This window comes from Ambystoma mexicanum, chromosome 3p, assembly GCF_040938575.1.
Source record: "Ambystoma mexicanum isolate Mex_15411 chromosome 3p, UKY_AmexF1_1, whole genome shotgun sequence".
In the NCBI taxonomy this organism is placed as follows: Eukaryota; Metazoa; Chordata; class Amphibia; order Caudata; family Ambystomatidae; genus Ambystoma; species Ambystoma mexicanum.
This window is the reverse complement of record NC_090925.1, coordinates 323,657,336-323,683,555: the sequence shown is the minus strand read 5'-3', so window position 1 is coordinate 323,683,555 and position 26,220 is coordinate 323,657,336. Positions and strand designations below refer to the sequence as shown.

The 26,220-nt window shown below is 46.9% G+C and overlaps 1 protein-coding gene across 7 annotated transcripts in view; it reads left to right on the top strand.

Moving 5' to 3' along the window:
* RTEL1 (regulator of telomere elongation helicase 1) overlaps positions 1-26,220 on the top strand; it is a 1,752,068-nt gene that overhangs the window by 635,821 nt on the left and 1,090,027 nt on the right. For all 7 annotated transcript variants that reach the window (XM_069650890.1, XM_069650893.1, XM_069650896.1 and 4 more), the window contains one exon: positions 15,764-15,861. In XM_069650890.1, the coding sequence (XP_069506991.1) occupies positions 15,764-15,861 (98 nt within the window). The remainder of the gene's footprint in view (positions 1-15,763; positions 15,862-26,220) is intronic.

The window sequence follows — 26,220 nt, the reverse complement described above, 5'->3', positions numbered from 1 at the left end:
CTGAATTATTGGAGTGCCATCTAAGTTACGCGCTCACATCTGTTTTGACAAATAGTGCTGTTTTTGACTTAGACTTGTCTAATAATTATTAAGGGAGGTGTGTATACTTTTCTGATTGTGTTTGAACTTGCTTTGATGTATAGTGCTAGTGTATTTCCTAAAGTGTGTGTTAAATAAATAATTATATACTGTTGATACCAAGCTCTGGTCAGTGTTTGCTTGCTCTACTGTGTTTTTAGCCCTATTGTGTATCCTCTGTATACTGCCCTACTCTTCTTGAGAGAAGTCTGACTGCTCAGCCACAGCTACCAATTAAATCTGGGTGGTGCAGACTGCTACCAATTGGGTTCACTGCTTACTTCTGTGGTCTTAATCTTCTTGTAGTGTTCCCCAAGGGAGCTGCACAGGAATCTGCCTAACAATCACTGATCAGTGCAAGTTTGGCGGGGTTAGCTGCTGTCAAGCAGTCCCTATCCAACTCTTGCAGTTAAGATTCAGAGCGGTCGAGGTCCCTCCTTAACGTCTTTAACACACCTACCTCTCTTGATATAGACATACCTCTAATATAGGCCTTGAAAGCATCCCACCGGACCCCGGCGTCTGTGGCTTAAGGGGTGTTGCATTCAAAATAGGTTTCGATATCTGCTAGTAGGTCGGCTTTGAACACAATGTCAGCGAGGGCAGCGGATTTGAAGCGCCACGTGTTAAACGTCGGCGTGGGCGTTCCCAGTTCCACTGATAAAATGATCGGAGCATGGTCAGAGAGCGTGCAGGTAAATATTTGCGCTCCGTCAATCCTACCTATTAAGCCACTGGATACTAGAAATAAGTCAATCCTGGAGGAGCTATCGTGGACTGAGGAGTAGTAAGGGTATTCACGTGCTTGGGGGTGGAGGACCCTCCAGGCGTCTCGGATGTCAAGTGTTGCGCTGTGCGTTTGGAGTCTGCGGGCTGCGCGTGATAGAGACCTGGGTGCAGTTCCGGTCCCATCTAAGCTGGTATTTAATATCCGGTTCATATCCCTCCCCCCCAGATGGAGGCGATAGTGTCCACAAACTCTGGGGTATCTACATTGGGACCATAAGTGTTTACCAGGAGATATTCTCCATTTGCCACTGTGCAATGCAATATCACATACCTGCTATCAGGGTCTATATAGCTCTTATGGAGTATATATTTGATAGATTTGTGTATCAATGTCAGTACGCCTCTGGCATGAGTGGAGTAGGATGTTTAATATCTGTTGGGTCCCCATGATGGTGCAATGCTCGCTGCCAGATGGCCCAGAGAGTGTCTCTTGCGGCATAAATATTTTACTGCCGTGTCTATGAGCATAAGCTATGATTTTGCGGGCTTTGGTGTAGTTGGTCAACCCCCGGATATTCCAGTACATTATAGTAGTAGGCATTTCAGTGTTCTAGGGTACATCCAAGCACGTCCATCCCAGTGTGTACTTGTCACTTGAATGGTTATTGTTAAAATGCCCCAACATAATGTGAAGTGCTGGTCTGCCTCTGCCGTTTCCATTGAAATTCCCAGTAATAGTGCCTCCCCCCTCCGTCACCGCACCATTCCAACTGGCGGCGTCCCTACCCTCCCGCAAATTCCGTTAATCCCCAACAAACCGGTGTGAGTGGGTGGATCCCAACGTGGACCGGCCACACTCATAGCCCAACGGGGGCTTACACCAACAAGTTTACCAACATTGTCGTTGCAACTGCAGTGGGGTGCGCTGTTGCTGTGTTGCCAACTAAGAACATAATAGGAACAGTGAAGTATCGGACAGTATTCATAGTAGTGTAAAGGACATTATCTTCGAGGTTCCATTCACCAATGCGTATGAGGTTGCGGGGCGGGCTGAGGTAGTTGTAGTCAAGGTCAGCAGTCCGTGCCGGCCTCGGGGCCCCAGCTCCCTCCTGTGTCTGGGAGTGTAGGACAGCATCATCTCCCAGCCAGTATGGGTATGACCGGGGGGGGCCAGTGTTGGTCCAGAAAGCATGGTGAGGTCTGTCTCGGGGCGACCTGTGTCTGCATGGGGAAGCACGGATGTATCAAGTGCTGCCATCTACTCAAGGGCTGAAGGATTCGTGTTGCCGGGTCATTGGTAAGATCCAAGGGAGCTGAGACATGGCTCAGTCAATGTCCATGTGGTCTGCAGCGGGGTCGTTGAGGGGGATCTTTGCCTCTATGAACTTCACTGCCTCGTCGGGAACCGTGAAGAAGTAGAGTTTACCTTGGAAGGTGAACTTCAGTCGTGCCGGGAACAGTATTGCGTATGGGATGTTGCGTTCACGCAGTAACTTCTTTACCCCGAGGAACTGGCGCCTTTCCTGCTGACCTCCCACTGAGAAGTCGGGGAAAATCCTGATTTTTTGGGAGCCAAGGCGTAGCTCTCCCTTTTCGCGTGATAGGCAAAGAATAAGGTCTCTGTCCCTGTAATTAAGTATTTTGGTGATGACAGGCCTGGTGAAATCTCCTGGTTTGGGGCGAGGTGATAAGGCACGATGAGCGCGCTCCACAGTGAAGAAGGGGGACAGATCGGGATTGTCCAGCAGTTATTTCAGCAGATCTTCCACTGCTAGTTCCATGCGGCCCTTCAGAGCATTTTCTGGAACACCAATTATGCGTATGTTGTTCCTACGCAATTTGAATTCAAGGTCGTCACATTTGGCCTTGACCAGTTTCATATACCGAGTAAGGGAGCCCACTGTGTCTCGAAGGGCATGTAGGCTATCCTCATTAGCGCCAATTCTCGTCTCCGCCTCAGTAATTCTGGTGCATGATCTAATTGGGATTTGAGCAGTGCAACATTGGCATTGATATCGTCCAGTTTTTCATGAAAGGAGGCGGAATTCTTGGTCATCATTGTTGCAAGGTCTGGTGCCGGGGCACTCTGGGGCGAGTTAGGTTCCTCCTGGTTGGATGATGTGCCCCGGTTCTGATCTGGGCGTTGCTTTTGTATATTTGTCCATGGCTCCTGTTTTGTTGGCACTCCGGGACCTGTTAGATATGACAGTGCTGCTGAATATGTGGTATAGTCCAGATGATTGGTGGGTCAGATGGGTGACTGCACAGCAATTCAGGTGAGGTTCAATGAATGTTTAGTGATGGTGACAGGAATAAGAAGTTGTCTGTGCAGGGACCCAGGGACAAAGCATGAACCAATGAAGTGTTGTTTGTCGGTAGTGGAGAGCCAGAGGCCAAGAGGATATGTGGGTGTAAATATGGCGGTGCGGACCAGGTTGTAGTTCGTCCTGTGTGCCGCTGGCACCGCAGACAACGAAGATCACACAAGGCGCAGTAGATCACAACCCGCTCCCCGTCCGCCTCTCCATCCTCCTCTTGCAGCACGGAGGGTTCACAATGTTATGACAGGTGAGTTGCCCTGTGTGGGCTGCCGGGTGTGCACAGCAGACGTAGTAGCCAACCCCCTGGAGGACCAAGTGGGCCTGAAGCTCCAGCACAGGCCGGATGCAGTCTCACAAGCAAGGCCCCCAGGTCATGGGCCCTGCAGGTGCTGATAGCGGATGAAGGAGCGGGGCAGGCATGGAGGCGAGCACCACATGGGACAATGTCAGGGCCCAGTGGAGCTAGGGCACACCCGGATGAGCCTGGGTCCAGTCACCCGTCCAGGCCCCCATACCCACCTTCCAGCCTCAGGATTGGCTGCGTCAGTGTCCTCAGCGAAGTCCTCTGTCCGCCCATGGCCGTAGACAAGCACAGACGCATCGCTGCCTCGGTCTTCACTGCGTCCCGGCTGCGGAAGCTGGGTGTTGAGGTGACAGCAGGAGGCCCCAGAGTTCCCCACAGGGCGCCCCCAACCCCCGGTCGGTTCAGTGCAGCCTCAGCGTGGGACAGCCGTGGAGCGGCGCCAGGGCCTCCGGGGGGAGCACCGGTCCCGGGGGCGGGCTAAGCAGCACCAGGCAACCTCCGGGTGCAGAACGTCCGCAAGCACAACGGCCTCTCCCACAGCGGCTCCGGGGCCGAAATGTTTCAAGGAGAACCAGTGTGAGGTTGGTGAGCAGCGGGAGGGGGTTCCCAGAGGGGGAGAATAGTCCTCATGATGGTCCGCGGCTCCAGCCCACACGTTCCAGCAGGCGCGGGGCCGCCCCTCACGCAGAGCAAGAAGCAATCTGCTTTGGGGCCCGGGCGGCACCCACCGCCAGCAGGGTCGGGGGCTGGGCAGGACTTGTGACGGCTGCAGCACGGGCCCACGGGTCCGATTATTGCCCAAATTTGAAGTGAGTACCCAGCAGGGTGTCAGCTTGCCGTCGCAAAAGTGATGGCTGGGGAAAAGCAGGATCTACACTGATAGATCAGGCTGCTCAACAGTGCCACCCCTCTTTCCACATCCAATTCTGACCTAGTGTGATTGTTAGCTGTGTTTTTTAATTTGGGCTTCACCAAGAGTGCAAGCCATTTTACCACATTGGTAGCCTAATACACCTTTTTGGTGGCCATTTGAGTGCCAATGTTTTTGTAAATCCTGCTTCCTGCCATTCTTTTAATACGGCTGCCACAAGGTGGCCTCGAAATGACATTTCTGGCCATGTGGGCTCTTTGTTTGCCCATCATTACTGCCTCAATATGGTCCTAACTGGTTTAGGCTAGTAGAGGTACCTGGACTAGCCCTCTCACTTCCTGTGGGGGTGACTTTGGCCAAGTGGCAGTCCCAGTTAACAACCATTGTGGTTGGTTACCGAAGCCTGTGACCCCATCCCCTTTTTCTGATTGCCTGGCTGGCCTGAGGCCAGGTCCCATTGATCGGGATATTTGCGTTCTGCCCTGCCCATAACTCACTCTGGCTACTTTGTCCCTGCATCTTGGAGCTGGGTGGAGTTTTCCCGCTGATTCGCACAGCTTCATTCCTATGGACATTTGCTAATTTTGTCATGAGGAAACTGACCTGTCCTTCAGTTTTATCTGAACTGGGAAAATGTTTCCCTTTTTATCTTTTTGTTAACATTTTTACAGTGCACTCAGCATCTTACAGTACAGTGGGGATACTGTTGTATAACCCTTGTCTTTAGCTGCATATGCGTAGGGGTCAGTAAACCTCAGCCTGCTGCGCTCCCCAGCTATTTCTAGCCTTTCATTTTCGTTCTAAATGTATTTCAGTTGCTTTTATTATTTTTGTTTTTAATTTTCGTTTTAAACAAATTTCCTAAGGGCCTGTGAAGAATCCTACCGATCCCACACTGAAACCCTGCCTAAAGTCTCCTCCAGGTGGCCAGGGGAAGGCAGATGCTTCCTGATCTCAACTCTTGGGGTGGTGTACTGCGGGTGGGTAGTGAGGAGATTCCGTGGGAGGAGACATATAATTTTTCTTTGACAGGAAGATTCTTACCACTGTACCAAAAGAGGTTATGGCCTATTGTCATTTTAATGTCTCTCAACCTCATATTAGATATAAGGTTGTAAACCCTAAGCTTGTAACATCTGAGCAAACTATATCAAAGACCCTTTTTGGTATCTAGAACTAAATGCCCTCCTCAATCCTAAGGGTATAATGCAAAGGATTGTGGAAATGTCTTTTCAAAACCATCTTCCTCTGTAAATGCTACATCTCACAGCCTCTCTGCTAAAAGCATTAAGAGAATCAAATCTACCATCATAAATGATTTAGAAGTAGAAAAACCTAATTTTGTAAAAGTCCCAGAATGCTAGAGGGACTGAGACGAGGAAGAGGGCTGAAGAGGAATGTAGCAGCCAGGCAATTAAGCCTAGTAGCCATTGCATTAGTCAGACAATTAAGGCTAATAACCTACACCTGAACCCTATTACACAACCTGCGAGGCATAAATGGCCCCCACAGGAAAGAAGGAGCTGGAACGGGAGCTGGAAGGTGAGGCAGTAGTCAGTCCCAGGGTATGGAGTCTATGGTGGGGGGTCACTATGACACCCCTGTGTTACTGCATGGAGGGTGCTGTGTAACACACATAGTAAAAACACATGAGACCCTATGGAGTAAAGGACCCAATAGCCCATAAAACACATTAACAGTCAAAGGAACACCATAAATCATGTCCAAGAGTTGGAGAAAAAGAGTCTCACTCTTGGCCGGAGAAAAAAACAAACTCCAGGAATCCAGCAAAGCTGCTGGGAGACTCACTAGGTTAGGAAATTCAGCCTAAAGAGAGAATTTTCCCTAACACCTTTCATTCACGTTCTGCTCAAGATAGGTCACAGCCTTTTGAAGCTCCAGAGGAAACATTGGGAAACTAAAGTAAACTGAAGTATTTACACATTTTCACAAAGACAACTACCAGAAAGTGCCAGTGAACCAAGACTCAGATAAGTGACTTAAAGTTTCAAAGAAAATGTTATTTAAAAATAACAAGGAATGGAAAGTGACATGCACCGTTATATAAAGAATTACCAGAAAAAGTACAGGAAAGTTAAATCAGTATAAGTAGAAGAAGAATAATTCTTGTAAAAAGTTTGTAGAAGTGGTTATGATTCAGCGCGTGCTCCATAAGCAGCTGTGAAAGCCGTACACATTCTAAGGCCTTGTGGGCGAATGTGAAAGCATTGTAAATAGTTTATGGGTGTTCATTGCGAGCGTGTCAAGCATTGAGAGTTGCGTTTGCGGAAAGGACCCTAAAGCGTGAGACGGCATGAGATAGGAAGAGAAGAGGATCCACGTTGGCCATTCTTTGCACAGAAGTAGAGACTGTTGTGGGAAAGATGTCGAGGCAGTCGCGAATAAAGAGGAAGCAGATGTCAGTTTCAACCATTGCGCAGCGGTACAATGCAGTGAGTTTTACAGCGCAAGGTACATTTTGGATTTCGTTTGCTCTTGCCTATAAAAGCTGCGTGAAAGTGATGCTGAAAAGTAATTAAGATAACTCTAAGGTCAGAGGGAAATCGAATTGATCCTTTCAGTCAGGCGAAGCCGTGAGACCAATGTGTAAATTCTTAGTATATGTCTCCAAATTATGTGACCAATATTGAGGATTCTTATGAAGATCCTTTCACTAGAAGAGCAGGAACATCCTATGAATTAACTCCTAGTATACATGTCTCAAGTAACCAACCAAGATCATAGAAGTCAATTAAAGCATCTTTTATTTTTTTTAAATGGTGTAGTTTATTTATAAACTTTTTCATTTGTGAAAGGAGAGATTTGGAAAAGTGGAGAGTTTAGGTTTCTTAGTACTTCTTTTTTCCAAGTTCACGAATGTTTTGGAGTAACAGGGCAATTGTGTAGATGTATTTGTTATTTTGCCCGTTCAGTAACGCAGTCCATCTTTCTTCGGGTTCCATTTGTTGTGATGAGCGTTTGAAGAAGGCGCTGAAGCGTTCCCTTTGGTTTGAGAGTAGCATTCATTCCATCACAAGATGATAAAAGGTTTCAGGTGTGCCTTGGTCTTTGCATAAACATCTTTGCTGCTCGGTGAAGGGTATCAGTCTAGCGATTGCCAGGTTGGCTCTTGTTGGTATAGTGTTTAATTGTATTTTCATGAACGTTGTCCCGATGTTGATATCGGGGAAGATTGTCGGGTATTTAGGTACTTCGGAATTGCTTGGATGTCTGTAGCATCAGTGTGTAAGAGCAGCAGCAGTGAGCAGAGTTAGTTACACAAGGATTCCAATTACTTTCCCTTGAGTTTCCTCCAGGCTTGGGGCGGAGGTAGTCTGGTAATCCAAGGGAGTTGGGGTAACATTTCAAGAAAGTGTTAAAGTATTATAAGATGTTTAACGATAGATGTATATATTGCAGGTTTCCTGAATTCTGAGAGATCCTGGAGTTGGAGGTTATCTCACCTTTTTGTTATTTTATCCAGTTCCCCTTTGCCCCGGTCTGGTCTGCTCACTAGTTGTATAAAATAGACTGCTGCGTGAACCGGTTTAGGGGTCTGATGCACTATTCTTCTGCTCCTGCAGGATTTCAGCGCATGGGACCTGATTGAATCTGAGGGCATCCTCACTCCTTTCCCTAAACCAGCCTCCACCCAGGTGGCTAGGGAAAGGCCGAAGCTGCGAGATCCTGATCCTGGGGGTGGATTTGCGAGGGAGGACTACCTGGTGGGAGGTGACCTGGGGAGAAGAGACAGGGTGCCCGAAGATGACACAATATTCCCCTTTTTCCTTCCAAGCCTTCATGTGCTATTGTAAGTGCCTTTCCTGTTTTCTCATTGACAACCATAGGCACACACACACCACTTTGTTACTGGGAAGAAGATGACAAAACACCACTTGGGTTCTGAGACGAAGAAGAGGGATACCAAGTACCAGGATCAAGATAATCAGCTAATAAGTGGAGATTGCCTTTGCCTGAGAAAGACTGGGTGCTATATATATATTTCTGAAGGATTAGAATCACATGCTGTGCATAGTCAGACATCCAGTGGTCACTGCAGAGTATTGCATTTTGTTTTTCGTAGTCGAAAAGGGGACGTCGACAAGGCTTGTCTGTAACACTATCCTTATAGTGACGTGCGTTGTACCCACAATCCCACACGCGTCGAGGTCAGTGAGGGATTGGTCGCCTCTATGCGGAGCTCCTCAAGAGACATTGCAAAATCATTTCTTCTACCCTTGGTCGTTTATTATTATTATTAATATCTAACACATAGATCCCTCCCTCGACGAAGCTGCAAGCTGTTTATCCGCCGAGCAAGATCTTCGACGGAAGGACGAGCGGAGGAGATCCTTCGGCGTCGCCGAACACGTGGCCTGGCCTCGCCGGCCTTACAAAGTAGGGAGAGTGGGGTTGTGTGATCTTTTCTTTTCACTCCGAGAATGCCTTTCTCTTTCCCCTCCCTCTCTTTCGAGGTTGTAATCACACTTCTTGCCCTCGTCTATCGAGAGGACGCCCTTTAGGTTTTGCCCACTTTGCAAAGGCAAATATACCTGGAAGGACAAGCACAAACGGTGCAACCGTTGCTTGCCCCTCGATCACAAGAAGGACGGCTGTGTGGCCTGTAAGTTACTTATGCCCAAAACGATAAAGGACCGCAGGGTCAAAAGGTGGGTGGCCAATGCCATGTCTAGGTCAGATTCCTCGCCCGCTGCTGCTGCCGCCGCCGAATGTGACGAGGACAGTGATTACACGGCCTCCGTAACGGAGGTTGTAGACCTCTCGAAGGAGCGTTCTCGTTCCTCTTGGTCCGTCCCCGTCCCCGACAAGCCCGGCTCACGCCCAGCTTATGGGGATGAACACCCCGGCGACAAGGACGCACACAAGAAATCTCATAAACACATACCCCACGGCACGCATTCGTCAAAGACGAAAGCAGCCATAGCGCCAACGGAGGCGCCGGGCCCACCGGCGTCTTCCGCCGACCATAAGGGTCGCCAGCCCTCCCCGCTCCCGCGACAGGGCACTCTGGAAATAAGGGCTCTAACCCCAAACCCTCAGGCGGCGACGCGCCTCGTAAGAGTGCGCACGTTGTCAGTAAAGACTCAAAGGTACCTAGCGCGACGGCGAGCGATCCCTCGGTAGACAGAATGATCGCCGAAAGCCTCACGCGTATATCTTCTAAGGACGGCCAGAGACGGATGATAAGTGACATGCCGAAAACCGTGCACAAGGCCAAAGAAACGCCGAAGGCGCCGGAAAGTAGACTGGGACAGCTCCCACCGTCGACGGAAAGCCCTAGCCTGCAGAACACTTCTCAGCAGGCAAAGGCACCTTATCTTTGACGCTGTGGGACAGATCTAGGCGAATACAAGGAGAATTAACTCCTTTTTCACTCCCAGACCGCTCTGGCCTACCTCAGTGGACCTTAGAGAAGTTCCAGTCCTGTATGGACAAGTTAGACAGATTCATGGCCATTCCAGAAAATAGGACACCTAAAAGACCTAGGGAGGTACTCCTAGAAAGTCCAAGGGCTAAATACCTGAAGTTGTTCTATAACCCCTTTCAGGAGGATATTAACTCTTACGACCTCACCGAAGAGGACACTCACTTCCAGGAAGGAGAGGAGTTCATTAATGATGAAAACCAAAAAGAGGGAGAAGGCTTCCATGAGGACACTAACATAAGTGAGGAAGGGTACGAAGAAGACCCAGGTGAGGGTGACCCAAATCCCTGGCAGTCACCATCAGGGTCTACAGAGCCAGACATTATAGACATCAGGTCTCCTCAGACCACAACAGTTAGGAACCCTTCGCCTGTTGACGATCAGCCCACCTTTAACGCGCTGCTGAGGAAGGCAGCAGCACATTTTGAGGTCGAAACTGGGGAGGTCACCCCAGACACTGACTTTGTGGAAAGGATTATCAAAGAAAAACCCCCCACCAGCCAAACAATTCCAATACTCGCCTCTGTTAAGAGACGAATCAACCCTTCACTGGCTACCCCTGCACTAGTAAGAGGGGTTAATCCAAGAATCGAAAAATTGTTCTCACCCTCTCAATCAGACCCACTATATATTAAGGGTCACTCAATCCCGGACTCCTTAGTGGTGACTAACACTAGGAAAAGGGCTGGGGTTCCACTCTCTACCAGCGAGGCACCCCCGGATAAGGAGGGGAAAAAGCTTTATGCCCTAGCCAAAAGAATTACCACCTCGGCAGCATTCTCAACTAGAATTGCCAATAATAACACATTGCTGGCAAGCTACGCTGATGCGCAATGGGGAAAGCTTAAGCAGGACATCGAGGAAGTCCCTGAACCCCTAAAAACTAGATTGCTGGCCACAGTTAATGAAGGGTCTCTGGTCAACCAATGCATCGTTAAGAATACCCCTGATGCAGCGGAAACAGCTGGCCGCTCTTTGGTACAGGGAATTCTGCTGAAGCGCCACGTCTGGCTTCGCAATTCCGGGTTTAAGGCGGAAACGCAAGCGGCGCTCATTAACAAGCCTATTGAAAAGTCTAACCTCTTTGGAAAGGCAGTGGACGACGCACTGGAAAATGCGAAAAAAGAATTTGATACCATAAAGACCTTGGACCAAATCTCAAAGCCCCCTAACAGGCAGGGATTTGGCAACAAGCGTTCTTTTCGTGGCCAACGCCAGCAACAGAACCAACAACTTTAATATTCTGCCAACAACTACCAAAGTAATAGTGGCCAGTACAATCAGAGAGGTCAACGCCGTGGCAAGGGGAGAGGCCGGGGTTCCACCCCTAGAGGCTCCCAAGCCACCAACAACACCAAGTGACGCGAAGATTCAGGTCCCCTCCCATGCATCGCCGGTCGGGGGCCGGTTAACATCCTTTCTTCCAGCATGGGAGGGAATAGCATCAGACCGCTGGGTACTATCCACCGTAGCCCGCGGCTACTGTATAGAGTTAAACAATTCCCCAACATACAGACCCCCGAGGGGACGACGCATGACACCAGAACACCTCGCCATCCTTCTCCAAGAAGTGGGTCAGCTACTGGAAAAAGGAGCTTTAGAGGTTGTGCCTCTATCTCAGGTAACGGAAGGTATTTATTCAGTGTACTTCCTTGTACCAAAAAAGGATCTATCCATGCGCCCTGTATTAGATCTGCGCCCAGCGAACAAGTTTGTCAAACCCCAAAAGTTTCGTATGGTGACCTTACAGGAAGTGATCCCACTGCTATCACAGGGAGATTACATGACAACACTGGACATGAAAGATGCATACTTTCATATTTTAATGTTGCCAGCGCACAGAAAATACCTCAGGTTCATGATAGAGGGCAAACACTACCAGTTCAGAGTGCTACCCTTCGGCATAGCATCTGCACCAAGGGTATTCACGAAAGTACTGGCAGTGGCAGCGGCCCACCTGCGCAGGTTATCAATCCCAGTATACCCTTACCTCGACGACTGGCTCATAACAGGGGATTCTTACGAGACATGCTTCTCAAACACCCAAAAGACGGTAGACCTTTTGTTCCAACTGGGCTTCTCCATCAACGAGAAAAAGTCCAGCTTAGACCCCAGCCAAGTCAAACAATTCCTAGGGGCTCTAATTCGAACAAAGGACGGCCTCGTCTTCCCCTCCAACGAGAGGGTCCAAAACATGCTGTTTCAGATCCCCCAATATGTGGCAGGTCGGGAGGTGACGGTGCGCAAAGCGATGCACTTGCTAGGAATGATGGCGTCATGTATTTTTTTGGTACCTCACGCGCGCCTGAGCATGCACCCAATGCAAGAGTGGCTCAACAGCCAGTGGTGTCATGCCAGCAGACAATGGGATGATCTAGTGGTGGTCTCGCAGGCCTTGGCTCTCTCACTACGGTGGTGGACAAAGGAAAACCTGGTAAGAGGGAAACCCTTTGCCACACCCGCAGTGGAAGCTACTCTAACCACCGACGCAACCCTCACAGGATGGGGGGCTCACCTATCCCATCAGACTGCTCACGGAGTGTGGACTCCGTGCGTAGCATCCAAGCACATAAACCTACTGGAGCTACTGGCCGTGTTCAAGGCACTAAAAGCCTTCCAGGAACACCTACAAGGGAAGACAGTGATGGTCCTTACGGACAGCACCACAGCCATGTACTACCTCAACAAGCAAGGGGGCACCCACTCTCCAGGACTGTCCAAGCTGTCCCAGAATATCTGGAAGTGGGCTCTCAAACACATGTTCCTACTGTCGCAACATGTACCAGGGGAACTCAATCTGCTAGCAGACGAACTCAGCAGAGACTTCCCTCTGCCCTCAGAGTACGAATGGCAGTTGCACGAAGACATCGTCTTCGACCTCTTCTCACAATGGGGATTCCCAGAAATAGACCTGTTCGCAACTCTGGAGAACTCACAATGCCAAGATTACGCCTCCAGGTACCCCCAGAACCAATCCAAGGGGAACGGTCTATCGATTCCATGGTCAGGGAAATTTGCTTACGCCTTTCCCCCGACTCCCCTTCTCAACAAGATTGTGCACAAGATGCACCAGGAACAAGTTACCATGATACTAGTGGCCCCTATGTGGGCCCGGCAGCCACGGTTCGCTCACTTGAAGGAGAGTCCCTGCCCGCACAACATGCTGTCACAGGACAAGGGCAGGACACTGCATCCATGCCCTCAGACCATGAACTTAGCAGCCTGGCTCCTGAGATCATAGAATTTTGGACACTTACAACTCCCGCAGAGATGCATGGACATCCTCAGGGAGGCCCAACACTCGTCACTGTTATTCTAGCAAATGGAAGAGATTTGTCATCTGGTGTAGAGGAAGAAGCATCGACCCAGTTGACTGCTCCCCCACGCACATTGTCCTGTACCTGACCCATTTACTGGACTCAGATCTAGTGTTCAATTCCATTAAAGTCCACCTAGCGGCACTTTCTGCATACACCACTTCCCAGCTTAAACTGTCGTGGTGGAAAGTCCCAGTTATCAAAGCCTTCATGGAGGGAGTAAAGAGAATACACCCTCTGATAGCAAACCCAGCTCCCGGCTGGGACCTGAATGTGATATTTACCAGACTCATGGGCTCACCCTTTGAACCCATGCACAAAGCAACTCTTAAAGTCCTCACTCTTAAGACCGCTTTCCTAATAGCTATCACCTCCATTAGGAGAGTAAATGAACTACAGGCTCTTTCTGTTTTAGACCCCTTTGTAGCAGTTCACAAAGATAAAGTGGTAATACGCACGCATCCAAGGTTTGCACCGAAATTCATCTCAAAATTCCATGTAAACCAGTCAATAGAACTACCAACGTTCTTTCAAAACCCTTCCAATTCGGGAGAAAAAAGTCTGCATACACTTGATGTGCGCAGAGCTGTCATGTTCTACATGGAAAGAACCAGACCACTGAGAAAGACTAATCAGTTCTTTGTCTCGGTGGCAGCAGGAAGAGAAGGAGATGCAGTATCAAAGTCCACTATATCTAGATGGATTGTTCAATGCATCACTCTCTGTTTCTCTCTTGCTAAGAGAGAACTACCCTTCAAGCCAAGAGCACATTCTACTCGAGGCACTGGGGCATCCATAGCATTCATTGCAAATGTTCCCCTTGAGTCCATCTGCAAAGCGGCAACCTGGAGTTCTGTGCACACCTTTACAAAACACTACTGTCTAGATGCACACTCTAGATCTGATTCCCAGGTGGGACAGGCAGTATTAAGACATCTTTTCTCTACTGTTCCTTCTCATAACCCACCGCCAACTCCGGGTACTGCTCGCTAGTCTATGCACAGCATGTGATTCTAAGCAGATTAACAAACATCAGAAGACAATGCATTACTTACCGTAAAAGCATTTCTGATGGTTGTATCTGCTTAGATTCACATGCGCCCACCCTTCCTCCCCGCTCGGATGGAAGGACCATAGACACCTTTGTACCTCTCTCTCTCTTTTCTGTACTCCCTCACGTATAGAAGGCTGCCTCAGGGCAGAAAAAATACAAACAGAGGGACCTTGACGCGTGAGGGATTGTGGGTACAACGCACGTCACTATAGGGATAGTGTTACAGACACGCCTTGTCGACGTCCCCTTTTCGACTACGAAAAACAAAATGCAATATTCTGCAGTGACCACTGGATATCGGACTATGCACAGCATGTGAATCTAAGCAGATACAACCATCAGAAATGCTTTTACGGTAAGTAATGCATTGTCATATCCCTCTCAGGTGCAGACTAAGGAGAGGGAGGAGGGAAACGAGCAGGAGAAACAGTTTGGAGCAGGACTGGAGAGGCAAGAGGACACCGGGACCACTGCAGGTCCTGAGGGGGTCTGTACCCTCTCGTTGTGCACCTTTTAGAGCTAGCACAGCGGAAGGTCGAGCCGGTGGAAGCAGCTGAGTTGTCACTGTTAGCCTGATTGCACCAGGGACGTTCAGGAGCCAAGGCAGCTCAACTCCAGCATGACTGAAGCAACGGCGACCTAAGAGAGGTCGGGTGCCTGGTCGGGAGGAGCTTCACGTGTCGAGATCCTACACGCATCCAGCGGAACAATTAGAAACAACTTACCTGGTGAGTTTATGGCAAGCGAGCGACTCCCGGGGGCTCCGATGTTGTCTGCGTGTGCCGCGCTCATCAGTTCACTCGCGTGTGAGTGAACGAAGTGCAGACTATTCGTATGAATATAGAACTGTCAAAACAGTGCAAATATTACAAATGGGCACGAGAGAGCCAGCATTGCCAAGTCATCTTCTAGCCAGAAGAGGAACAGTTTTGTTGTGTTTGACGTTGATGAACTTTTAGGAAATCTGGCAGGAGAATGCACCAGTTTCCAAGTGAAGGAACTTTTGTTTTGTGAACCTTTTGAGAACTTTTCCAGGCAAGAGGAGCTGGGACGCACCCCTGCTTGTCAGTTCGAAGTGTTGAGAACCATTGAGAACTGTGTCTTGAGGAAAGTGAAGAACCTTTCATTAGATAAAAGGGACAGGGACACACCCCCTATTTGTCATTATGAAGTGCCTGAAAGCTTGGGGAAGGGAATCCTTTCTCAAGCCACGAGCTGTGAAGAGCCATTGGAACATTTGTTGAACACTTATCATTTTGAGACTCAACCCTTAAACATTTTTATCCAAGTAGTATCTGAGGGCAGGAATAGGTTTGGATACAGACAGAACATTTGGTTTGGGCTTCCTGACATAGACTTACCTTAGTTTGAGTTAGGTAGAGAAAACCCCACTTCGGATAGGGCAAGGTAGGCCTTTTCCCAACCCCATTTTCCTTTCAATAAAAGTTTATAGCCAAAACTATACCTCTCGTGTCTGTGTTTGCTTCATGATGCCTTCACAGGATATGACTTTCAACAAGCCGCATGCCGTCTATAACATGCATGTGGTCACCATATAGTCTTGCAATGTACCATGTTTTGCTTTTAATTTTTTGTCTTAGCTGCTAATGCTTTAAAGTGCTCCTTTCGTTGCTGTTTTTTAGCTACATCTTTGATCTCTTTGCTGAAGCCCACATCACGTTTGAAACCAAGAAAGGCCTCCTGGAATCACTGGAGCAGATCACTCAGTTTTTGGGAGGCCGTAAGTTGATCCTGCTGAACTGATTTCACTGTGTGCTTGAGACCTGTCAATTGGCTTGTTCCACATGGTTCCCTGCAATGTGCATTGGGCATTATTATTGTGTGTATATGTATGCTTTTAAGATTTTTTGGGTTACTTTGCCATTTCAAGAAAAGGCGTCCCCACCAGTGGGTAGCCAATTAAGTTGTTTAAATTGTCTTTATTTTTTTAATATATGGTGCTATTTTGTTTAGTAGGATTCATAACAAATTGACAAACATACATAAATTGAAACTTCTATGCGTTGATTCGTTTCTTTTAATAAGAAGTGTGATTCACAGCCATTTCAAATTGTTAGCATTTTCACATTCATGTATTTATAGTCTGCCCCAGTCATCCCTGCCGCCTTCATTTTCAGCAATGCTGCAATAACTTTAACAATCGTATCTTAAACCCAAGTCTATAATGAGTGACTTATAGGTCCATTGACACACTTGACTCTTCTTTCTTCTGTTGATCTGTTACTTGCAGTTAAAACATTTTTCTTCCTATCATTTGGCTGTTTGTCATTGGATTAATTTGTATTCAAGTGCGTATGTGGTTATTTGTCACTTTGCACTGTAGATACCGTGATCCTTGTAAATTGTCACTGTGTGCATTTTGCCCTGTCATTGGGATTGTGCTGCTGAATGGGACTGGGGGTTGGAGTTCTATCAATTTGTGAGGCAGGTTGAGTGTGGATGTCGACCGAGGTGCGTACTGTAATTCGAAGATGTCAATCACTGATCTGCACAGGATTTGTCTCTGGTGCCTCGGCCTCGAAAGAGAGAGGGTCAAAGCTTGCCCTAGTTCGGTCGGTTTAGAAATGTCTGTCCCTTTCCCCAACCCCCTTTGAAATAAAAATCCTCCAAAGGCAGTAGTTAGACCGGAGACAAATCTTTGGAAAGGCCCAGGAAAAGAAAAACGCTCTAAGCGATCCAGATCCAGGAGTAATTTGTGTCACTTTCCCTCTTCATCTTAAAAAAAAAAGATTAAGAAACAGCATCACTGTTCTTCGTCCTCAGATTCCTCGCCGGACGTCGGGACGTTTTCCTAAAAAGACCGCCTTTGCAGCCGAATAGGAAAATGTTTGTGAAAAATTGTCAGAGGTATTGTCGAAGGAAGCTCCTCCTGGCCCCTCGATAGAGCCAAGGCAGGCTGTTGATCCCACTTTTCCTCCAAGACCAGCTGGGAATCTGTTAAGTCTTCAATTGTCATGCCTAAAAGCCTGAGTTGAAAGGCCTCAGAGATACCTATGCCAGTGGCGTTGACCGCCAAGTCTGCATCGAAGCAAAAGGCTTCAATTTCATCCTCCTCGAATTAATCCAAGTTGAAGGGAACTATGACATTGATGTCAGCCTCAGAGTTGACTTGAAAATATAAGCCACAATCGAGAACGGATTTCTTCAAATCCATTGTCGATGAGGAACAAGAAGGGTGTGGGTCGTCATCCTCTTTGTGTGTGAGCGTTTTGGGACACCAAATGTTCCAGAAGAATTAATTTTGTAGGAATCATGGCTGGAAGACCTAGTCTCATGCCTGAAAAAGACTTGTGACCTAGACGCTTCATCTGAAATAGACTTTGACACTCCGGAATTGGATTCTCACCCAAATGCAGCCTATGGGCTGTCATGAACATGGTAATATTTGAGATGGGGTCATCCTGCAAAGGACATTACCCAAGATGATCTAACATATATCTTGGATAAGGGCCCTCCTAAAGGAGCCTGTCCTGCCCTTCCATACAGCGCTAAAGAATCCATTTATGGAAATAGACCATATGTACCTTCTATACGAAGTGGGATGAGACACAGTATTTGTCCTTAAAGAGGAAGAACCTTTTACAAGTACCCAGGCATGTAATGGCTTTTTGTCATTCTGATTTGGCTAATCCACAAATTGAACATCCTATAGGGGGGGGGGGTAATGCTAAGATAAAATCTTTAACCATTTTATGTAAGGAAAGCCGGTCTGAGACTTATCAAGTTAAAAACCATCCTAACTCCCATAGGTACAGAGAAAGGAAATCTGTTTATGATGGCTTAAAAGAAAGGCCTTCACCTTTTCAAGTAAATGCTGGTGAAGATTCCTTAAATATACTTACAGAAAATAAACACAAGTTTAGATAAGAAAACCAAATTCTGCTGTTGGGGACTTCAAGTCCCATAAGTCCCTAAGTACTGGGACGAGGAAGAGGGCTCAGGAGCCATGCTGTAGAAGTGGTCAGCTTGTTAAGGCAAACAACCCACTCCTGAGAGAGGCAGCGAGACTTAAAAGGCCCCCTCAGGTGCAGGCCATTAGGGGATGGAAGTGGATTATCAGCAGTAGCCCCAGAAGGAAAGCATGTTGTTGGCAGTTCACGCTGGGGTTGGAGGAAAGAAGGGACGCAAGTACTTAATCAAGCATATTCCAGCTGCCTGTCCTGAGAGGGTTCTTTTCCCTCTAAATCTGAAGTACAGAGGTTGTGCAGCGGGAAGCATGACGGAAGACGGCTCTCACCCCTCCCTCCACCCCATGAACCTAATTGCAGAGACTGTGCTGCAGGAAGAGTACAGAAGATCATGGTTGAGAGGTGGTCTGCAGCCGAGTGTCTCCGGAGCAAGGTGAGCTCTGTCACTGCGTGGCGGGAACTAAGAAATTCAAAGTGGAAGTGTGTCTGTTCGGCAGAAGACAGAGCCGTGGAAGTCCTGCAAAACACGATGGTATCAAAACCAGAAGCCGTTGAGTCTGATAGTGTTCTAATGTCTTGCGTGAACAAAGGCAGGCAACAGTAGCCAAGGAGAATCATTTGCGTATGAGTGAAAGCGATGTTAAGCCGACCGTTGCTTGTCAGACAATGAAGGCAACAAAAGTAACACCTGCGTATAAGAGAAACTTTTTGAATGCCACTAATGGAACATTAGACTGCAATAAAACGATGAAATACTGTTAGGCAGAATCCTGTGCAGTTCCCTTAGGGAACACTGCAAAAAGATTAAGACTATAGGAGTAAGCAGTAAACCCAATTGGTAGCAGTCTGCACCGCCCAGATTTACCTGATAGCTGTGGCTGAGCAGTCAGACTTCTCTCAAGAAGAGTAGGGCAGTATGGCAGTATGTAGATTATACAGAATCGGGCCAAAACACAGTAGAGCAAACAAACACTGACCAGAGCTTTGTATCAAAAGTATAGTTATTTATTTAAAACGCACTTCAAGCAATATACTAGCACTCTCAATGAAAAGTAAGTTAAAACACAGTCAGGTAAAGTATATACATACACCTCCCTTGATAACTATCAGACAAGTCAGGGTTAAAGCACAACCATTTGTTAAGACAGAAGTGAGCGCTTAACCTAGATGGCACTCCAATAGTTTAGGTTAAAAAGGAAGAGAAAAGGCAGAGCATAGAAGAAAAACAGTTCCCAACACTTTTAAGAGTTCAGAGCGAGGGAAGAAAGGCAGGTTATACTGTAGAGCCAAAGTTCATAGGCCAGGCCCACTTTAAGTGGAGCAAAGCAAAATGTGCCCAGGATCACACGGTTTAAAGTGCACTAAGTCTTTGCAGAGTATTCAAAAGATATAGTTAGAGGTTTGGAGCCAACCCAGTATAGAAGCCAAGGATTTAAGGGTCACCTTTAGCAATCTGTAGAAAGGGAGGCCAGGCAGGACACCGTACCTTAAATGGAAAGGAAGCTCCAGCGGGGGCCGTTGTTCCTGGCAGTGGTTGCAGTTCGTTGTTCCTGCCCAGGGGAAGAGAGGATCTCGTCGAGGAGGAAACTTGGAGTCGTTGCACTGCACAGGGATGAAACCAGCCGCTGAGTTCCCGATTTAAAAGGTGCGGTCCTTTTATTCGCTCTAAAGTGGTGGGCTTGGCAATCTGGCCGCCGAGGTGCTTGGCACGGGCGATTCGACCAAGTGATGTCTTTGGAAGCGAAAAAGGGCGAACTGGTTGGTCCTACCAGCTCAAAGGGAGAAGACTCTCCAGCAGAAGATCTTCTCTTGTCGTTGGAAAAGTGGTGAGTTTGTTGCAGCAAGGCTTCACCGGTGGTGTCGTCGGGTTGCAGGTGGCTCAGCTTCTTCCCTCTTCGGATTCTTAGGTCCTTTGGCGACTTCTGAAGTTCCAGTCCCAAAGGCCCTGCTTCTATGCCGAAAAACCCCCATTCATCAGCCTACCTGTCAATCACACATGCTAAATGGTGAGCCGGGCGGCTCACCACTGGGCCAATCAGAGTACAGTGCGACTTGGGTTGCCGAGGCAACGCAGTCCAGGGTGCCTATTCCCCCCTACTCCCCTCCTGTGAAACCCAGACAGAGTGGCACCACTTGGAGGGCTTCTGTGGAGAAGCACGCCAAAATAGTGGAACAAAGGGCTCGACCTTAGTCAGAGTTACAGAGACGGACACAAACACCATTTTGGAACAGAGTTCTGGCAAAAAGACCCAACCGGGGATTTAATATTAAATAAATAAACCGGCGGTATCTTTAACATTGCACCAAAAAGTGGTGCGTTTAAAATCAATGGGAAAATCCCATAGAGAATATTCCTGTGGAATATTTTGCGTGGTAACCACTGCCACCAGCCAGAAACTCGACAAGGGGGGAACTGGACTGTGCCCCCTTGAAAACGGACCCAGGGGCAAATATATTAACCCCTTCCAGTACTTCCACAATATGATGGTTTGTACTGGTTCTGTTCACAATTTCTGGACTAGTAAAGCCAATGGTGACTTTACATTCCCTGGGAGACAGTAGTCAGTCTCAGGGTATGGAGTCTATGTTTGGGGGTCACTATGACACCCCTGTGTTACTGCACTGAGGGTGCTGTGTAACACACATAGGAAAAACAGATGACACCCTATGGAGTAAAAAGGCTATCCCATAGCCCATGAGCACATAACAAGTCAAAGACATACCTCAAATCATGCCTAAGAGTGGGAGGAAAAGAGTCTCACTCTTAGCAGGAGAAAAAAAAAAAAATCCAGCAAAGCTGCTGGGGAGGACTCACTAGGTTTGGGAAATTAGCCTTATAAGAGAATTCTCCCTAACAAATACTTATTGTGTGTGCCTACAATTGATTCTGAGGTGAAGATTGACTGAGGAGTAATTCAGCAAAAAGGTTGAAAACATTTTAACAAAGCATTGAAGTGACTGAACTTTAAGAATTTTGAGTTCCAGGGAACAAGCATTGCCGACAGCCAATAATAGCACACGCATTGTCCTCCGCCAAGAGTGATACAAGCACTGCCAAAGTCAAGAGCTGTGTATATATTTTGCGGAGTCAAGAGACGAAAACAGCAAGGCATGCCACTAAGCTAATGGGGCCAACAGGAAGAGAAGTGGCAAATGCAATGTCAAAAAGAGGTGACACTTGCTAAATGTGATTGTTCCATAAAATTAAAGCTCACATTGCCCATGCCAAAAGGAGAAAGGTAACATTGCATCCTTAAGGAAATTTTGGTTATTGTTGTGGCAGAAAGTCAAAAGTGGCAAAGAGGGTGCCCTTCTGGAAAGGTGAAAGTTCTGAAGAAGAGTGCCTTGCCTACATGAAGGTGTTGAGGAACACTAATGTGAATAGTGTCTTTTCTGAGAAGTTGTTGAAAGTCACAAAATTACAAACTGTTGAAGCTATGGTAAACTTTTGGTTGTCAGTAGATTTAGAACTTCAAAAGTACTGTTGAATGTGGAAAGCTATTGGGCAAGTGAGTAGACCCGCATGGTGAATTTTTGTAGAAGTGGGCCTTGTCTAAGAGTAAAGCAGGTGGAAGTAGAAGTGCTGTGAAGTTATCCTGACAAAGATACCAACTTTGATCTTTGGTGTTAAAAGGAGAAGTGAGAAAAAGCGGATATTAAGAAGCTGTTTCTTTGACATTTAGTAGTTGTGATAAATCATCCTGACCAAGAATATAATTGATGCTATTTGATGAAGTGTCACACCTCTTGTGGGAATAAGAGCACACGTAGACAAGATACATTATTTAACTCAACTTTATTTAGGAACGTATTACTGTTGAAGAAAAGGATACACCAGCTTGTGGTTTCTTTCAGATTCTGCATAGATACTTCACCAGTTAGAGATTATATTTTCAAGCGGACGTCTTCCTCCTCACAATTATCATTTTCGGGTCTTAATCAGATAAAACGCTCATCACAGGTGCCTATGGGTTGCTCTTTTTATTTCTGTAGGATTTTGTAGTCCTGGGAATTTAGAAGTAGGGAGCGAGTGAGTCTATGTATTAGAGAGCGAAGGGAGCATGGGAGATGAAGCCATTTCAGCTTGAGCTTCTTATCAAAACTCGTTCATTAACAGAAGACGTCCGTTTCACCTCTCTTTGGCAAAGCCGTAACCGGCTCTCATGCATTGTAGTCCCAAACTCCTCCCTCTTTTTTGCATTTCAGATACTATGCCTCCGGCACTTTCAATAAATGTTGCGTCTGATACAACTCACGGTTCCTTGTATTGCAGCGGTCAGGCCCTGCCTCTTTGATCGAGTTGGTTTCTCTGCAATACGGCGCCGTCAACTTCCCACACAGCTGACTTGGTTGATACATTATTCTCATCAGTTTCACCTCTTTTCCTTTCCTGAAAACTCACATCTGATGAGTTTGATGCATGGGATTACGATTGCTCAGCTGATCATCATTTCAACACTCCATATCATCCGCAGCAATGACTGCCCCTCCTCTCTATTCTCTGCTCACCAACCAACTCAGATTCTGCTTCACAGCGGTTCGCGACCTTGATAGCGGGCACTTACTTACAGTTTTTATTTTTATAAAAATATATTATCGCGCAACTTTTCTTCTTTGAAGTAACGACGTGTCGGCTAGTAAGCCCATTCATAACGGACGTTATCTCCTTCTCCCTCCGTCACTGTCTCCTAGCAACGAGCAAAACAACAGCTTGTTAAAGAAAAATACCATGACTTTGGAAAGTTCAGCCCCCTTTTAACCTCTCATCTTCTGGCCTGGTTGCAATCTGTCCTTATTGTAACATTCCCCATCTTCCTCCATTATGAACTCTTCACATGAAGTGAAAATCATTATTCAAGGAAGAAGAACATTTCCTTTGTTGAACATTGGATAAACAGAACTTTCTTGTGAAAAGTCAGAGGTGCAAAGAACTATGTTGGAACTTTGTTGCAAACCCGGATTTCCTTGTTTCTTTTTGTTGAACAATAGAACTGAATCCAATTTAAAACCTGGGGAAGGGGAGTTCGCCAAGGTTTATAAAGAGAGACTGTGGATCTGTTTACGAATGCAATTGTTGTTGTGAATTGCTGTATATTTTCTTGTGTATTCTATGTAAACCTGTGAGGGCCAGATATCGTTTGTTAGAGTGTTTCCTTTAGTTTGGTTTAGGCAGGGAAATCCTCGTCAGGGTAGGGATAGTGAGGCATTTATTGAAACTTATGAATAAAATGGCACATTTTGAGAAATAATCGAAAAGTTGTCTGCCTCACATTTCTGACCCCTCACAGTAGCGAGCTAGTCCTAAAAGTCCATAACTTTAATGAGGAGTTTGTGGTTCAAACTGACACCTCCAAAGTAGGGTTGGGGCAGTTTCATTGCAAGAATATGATGGAGTGGAACATCTGGTACTTTACATCAGCCGTAAACTGTTCCTGTCAGAGAGGAATTATGCTACCACTGAGTTGGAGGCTATTGCGATAACATGAGCCATAAACTGCCTTAAGTATTACTTCACATGTAGAAAATGTACCTTAGTTACAGACCATACACCCCTTACATGGCTGAGTCTTAGGAAACACACTAACCCAAAGGTAATTTGCTGGTTCCTTGATCTCCAAGCCTTCTCTTTCAGCGTTGAACACAGAAGAGTAATGAAACAAGGAAGCGTGGAATTCCTGTACCATTTTCCTGTAGGAGATGAAGAAGCCAGCTGCATTAGGTGAAGGGTATGTGACAAATCCTTGGATGTTACTTCTCCACGAGGAGACCCCCTTCCCATGAGGCCGCAGTCCCCCTGGGGTGGTACTCAGTGGGAGGATCGCATGAGGAGGGATCCCAGCGTGGGACCAGGGACGACTATCCAAGGAGAAAGCAGTATACTCCGGTGTTCGGTCAAAATCTCGAAAAAAAAATCTCGACTAACAATAAGGTCGAAATAAAAAGACCGAAATAAAGGCGAATTTCTCTTTTTTTAATTATATATTTATTTTGGGGTCCGGGATTAAAAAAAATGGTAAAAAAAAATATTTCAAAAAGGGGGGTTGGGGAGGGGGGAATCCCCCCATTTCGAATAAAAAACGTAATAAAAAAAATGCGACTTTTTTTTCGTCCTTTTTTTCGAGATTTTTTTTTCGAGATTTTCTTTTCGGTCTTATGACCATAAACCATATACTCCACTACAATCCCCCCTCACCCTTGCCTTGAAACCCCATGTACATCTGTCATTGAGCCAAAATCATAAGTACTGGGACGAGAAAGAATTTAGTTAACCCTAGGGAGAAGTATAGTATGAATACTGGGACAAGGAAGAGTCTAGTGGTTCCCGAGTTCCTATGGTTGTCACTTCCAAAATAGAAGAGGGAAAGGAGGAGACGTTGTTCAGCCCTCCCTAGAGGTGCCGCAAGCAAGTCGGTGGTGCAGCGGAAAGAAGTAAGGCAGACGGGGGCGAGTAGGCGTAGCATCTCAAGGGTCGGAAGTGGAAAGAACCTTCTGCCTACTGGAAAGCAGCTGACTCAACTGACAGAGCAAGAGGGTCCACCATGTCTGTATCGGTAGAGCAGCCCAGAGGGAATTTGCAGCTGTGGAGCTGCCGCAGCTGGAACGAAGTCGGCAGAAGGCACGCTAGGACCAAAGGCGAGTCCCAGGACTGACCGGAGCCGACAGCAACGCCCTCTGAAGGTAGTGTCCAATACAAGCCTTCCGGTAGGGACAAAAGATATACCCTGGGAAGAAGGGCTGAGAAAATAGCCTGGGAAAAAGACTGTGGGAAATTAATATGTGAAGCAGTACGGGTCTGGGACCTGCACCCAGAAGAAGGAAAGTTAATCAGTCATCTTCATAGTAGCAGCACCTGGCAGGTAAGTGAATCAGGTCTGCCACCCTATCAGCAGAGAATCCTACGGTTCTGGGACCCACACTCACAAGACTGGAAGCCAAGTCTTTGTTGCCGAGAAGTGTACAAATCATGGAAGAGCCCATGGGAAATGAGCCATTCCCCATGGTATTGTGAAATGTGGCAAAATTGAGAAAAGGCCAAGGCAAGGGAGACATTCCCCTTGGTGTTGTGAACTGTGAATGTAAAAGCCAAGAGAATATAATAATTAAGCCAAGGAAGGCCAGGGGAAGGGAGTAATTCCCCTGGCATTGTGAAAACACAGAGAGCAAGATACCCGGAGAAGGGGGCATTCTCCAGGAACCCAATAGTGAAGGAACTACTATGGCCAATAAGGAATGTTGATTTCTGAACTGGAACTTTACCTTTTGAATTGAACTGCTTTTCAGCATTTTAACCTGGAACTTTGTTTTGCGCCTTGGAAAGGGATTGAGACCTCGGGAAGGGAGTCATTCCCTCGGGTAAAGATCCCACCTAACAATTGGAATTGTGATCCGTTGTCCAGAATAAGGGAGCCATTCTTCTGGACTACCTTTTTAGTTTAGTTAAGTGTATGGGACAGAAATGGGGATTTGACACAGGACCATGGGCTCTTGATTTACACAGACATCCTGACTGAAGCCTTAATATTTTAGTTGAGGTAGGGAAATCTCTTGTAGGGAGAGGAGGGTTTTCTTTTTATTTCTGGTATAATAAACATTTATGCCAACAACCATGCCACCTGTTTTTCCTCCTCATTCTGGACCCTTACACACCTTACACACCATACACCTAAGAGCTTAGTATTACAGGCTGCAACTTCAACATCCAAAGCTGCATCTTAGACTGTCACCCTCCAGATCGGGATGATGAGCGTCATGACGCCCTTGCACAAAGGGTCTTTTTGGCAAGAAGTATGGCATTAAAATCCATTAACACATCATGTGTACTTTTGAAATATAGCTATACATTATGGAATGCAGTTGCACACATTGCTGAAAATATTCTAGAAGGGGAAATGAGAGAGGGGTTTACTAACCTTATTGACGGAAAGGATGCTTCCTGTCAATCCCTACAATTGGGATTAGATGCCTCAGATTGTGTTGGCAGATGCGTGGGGTCTAGTGCAGTAATCGGAAGATTTGCATTGCTGTACAAGTCTGGGTTCACCCCGACCTTCAATCAAGGCCTCTAGCTATGCCCTTGCATGGAGCCCAGGGGGACGACAGCCTGGATAAACTACAGGCTTCAATGGCTGCATCAAAATATTTGAGAGCAGCCATCCACCGTCGCAAAATTG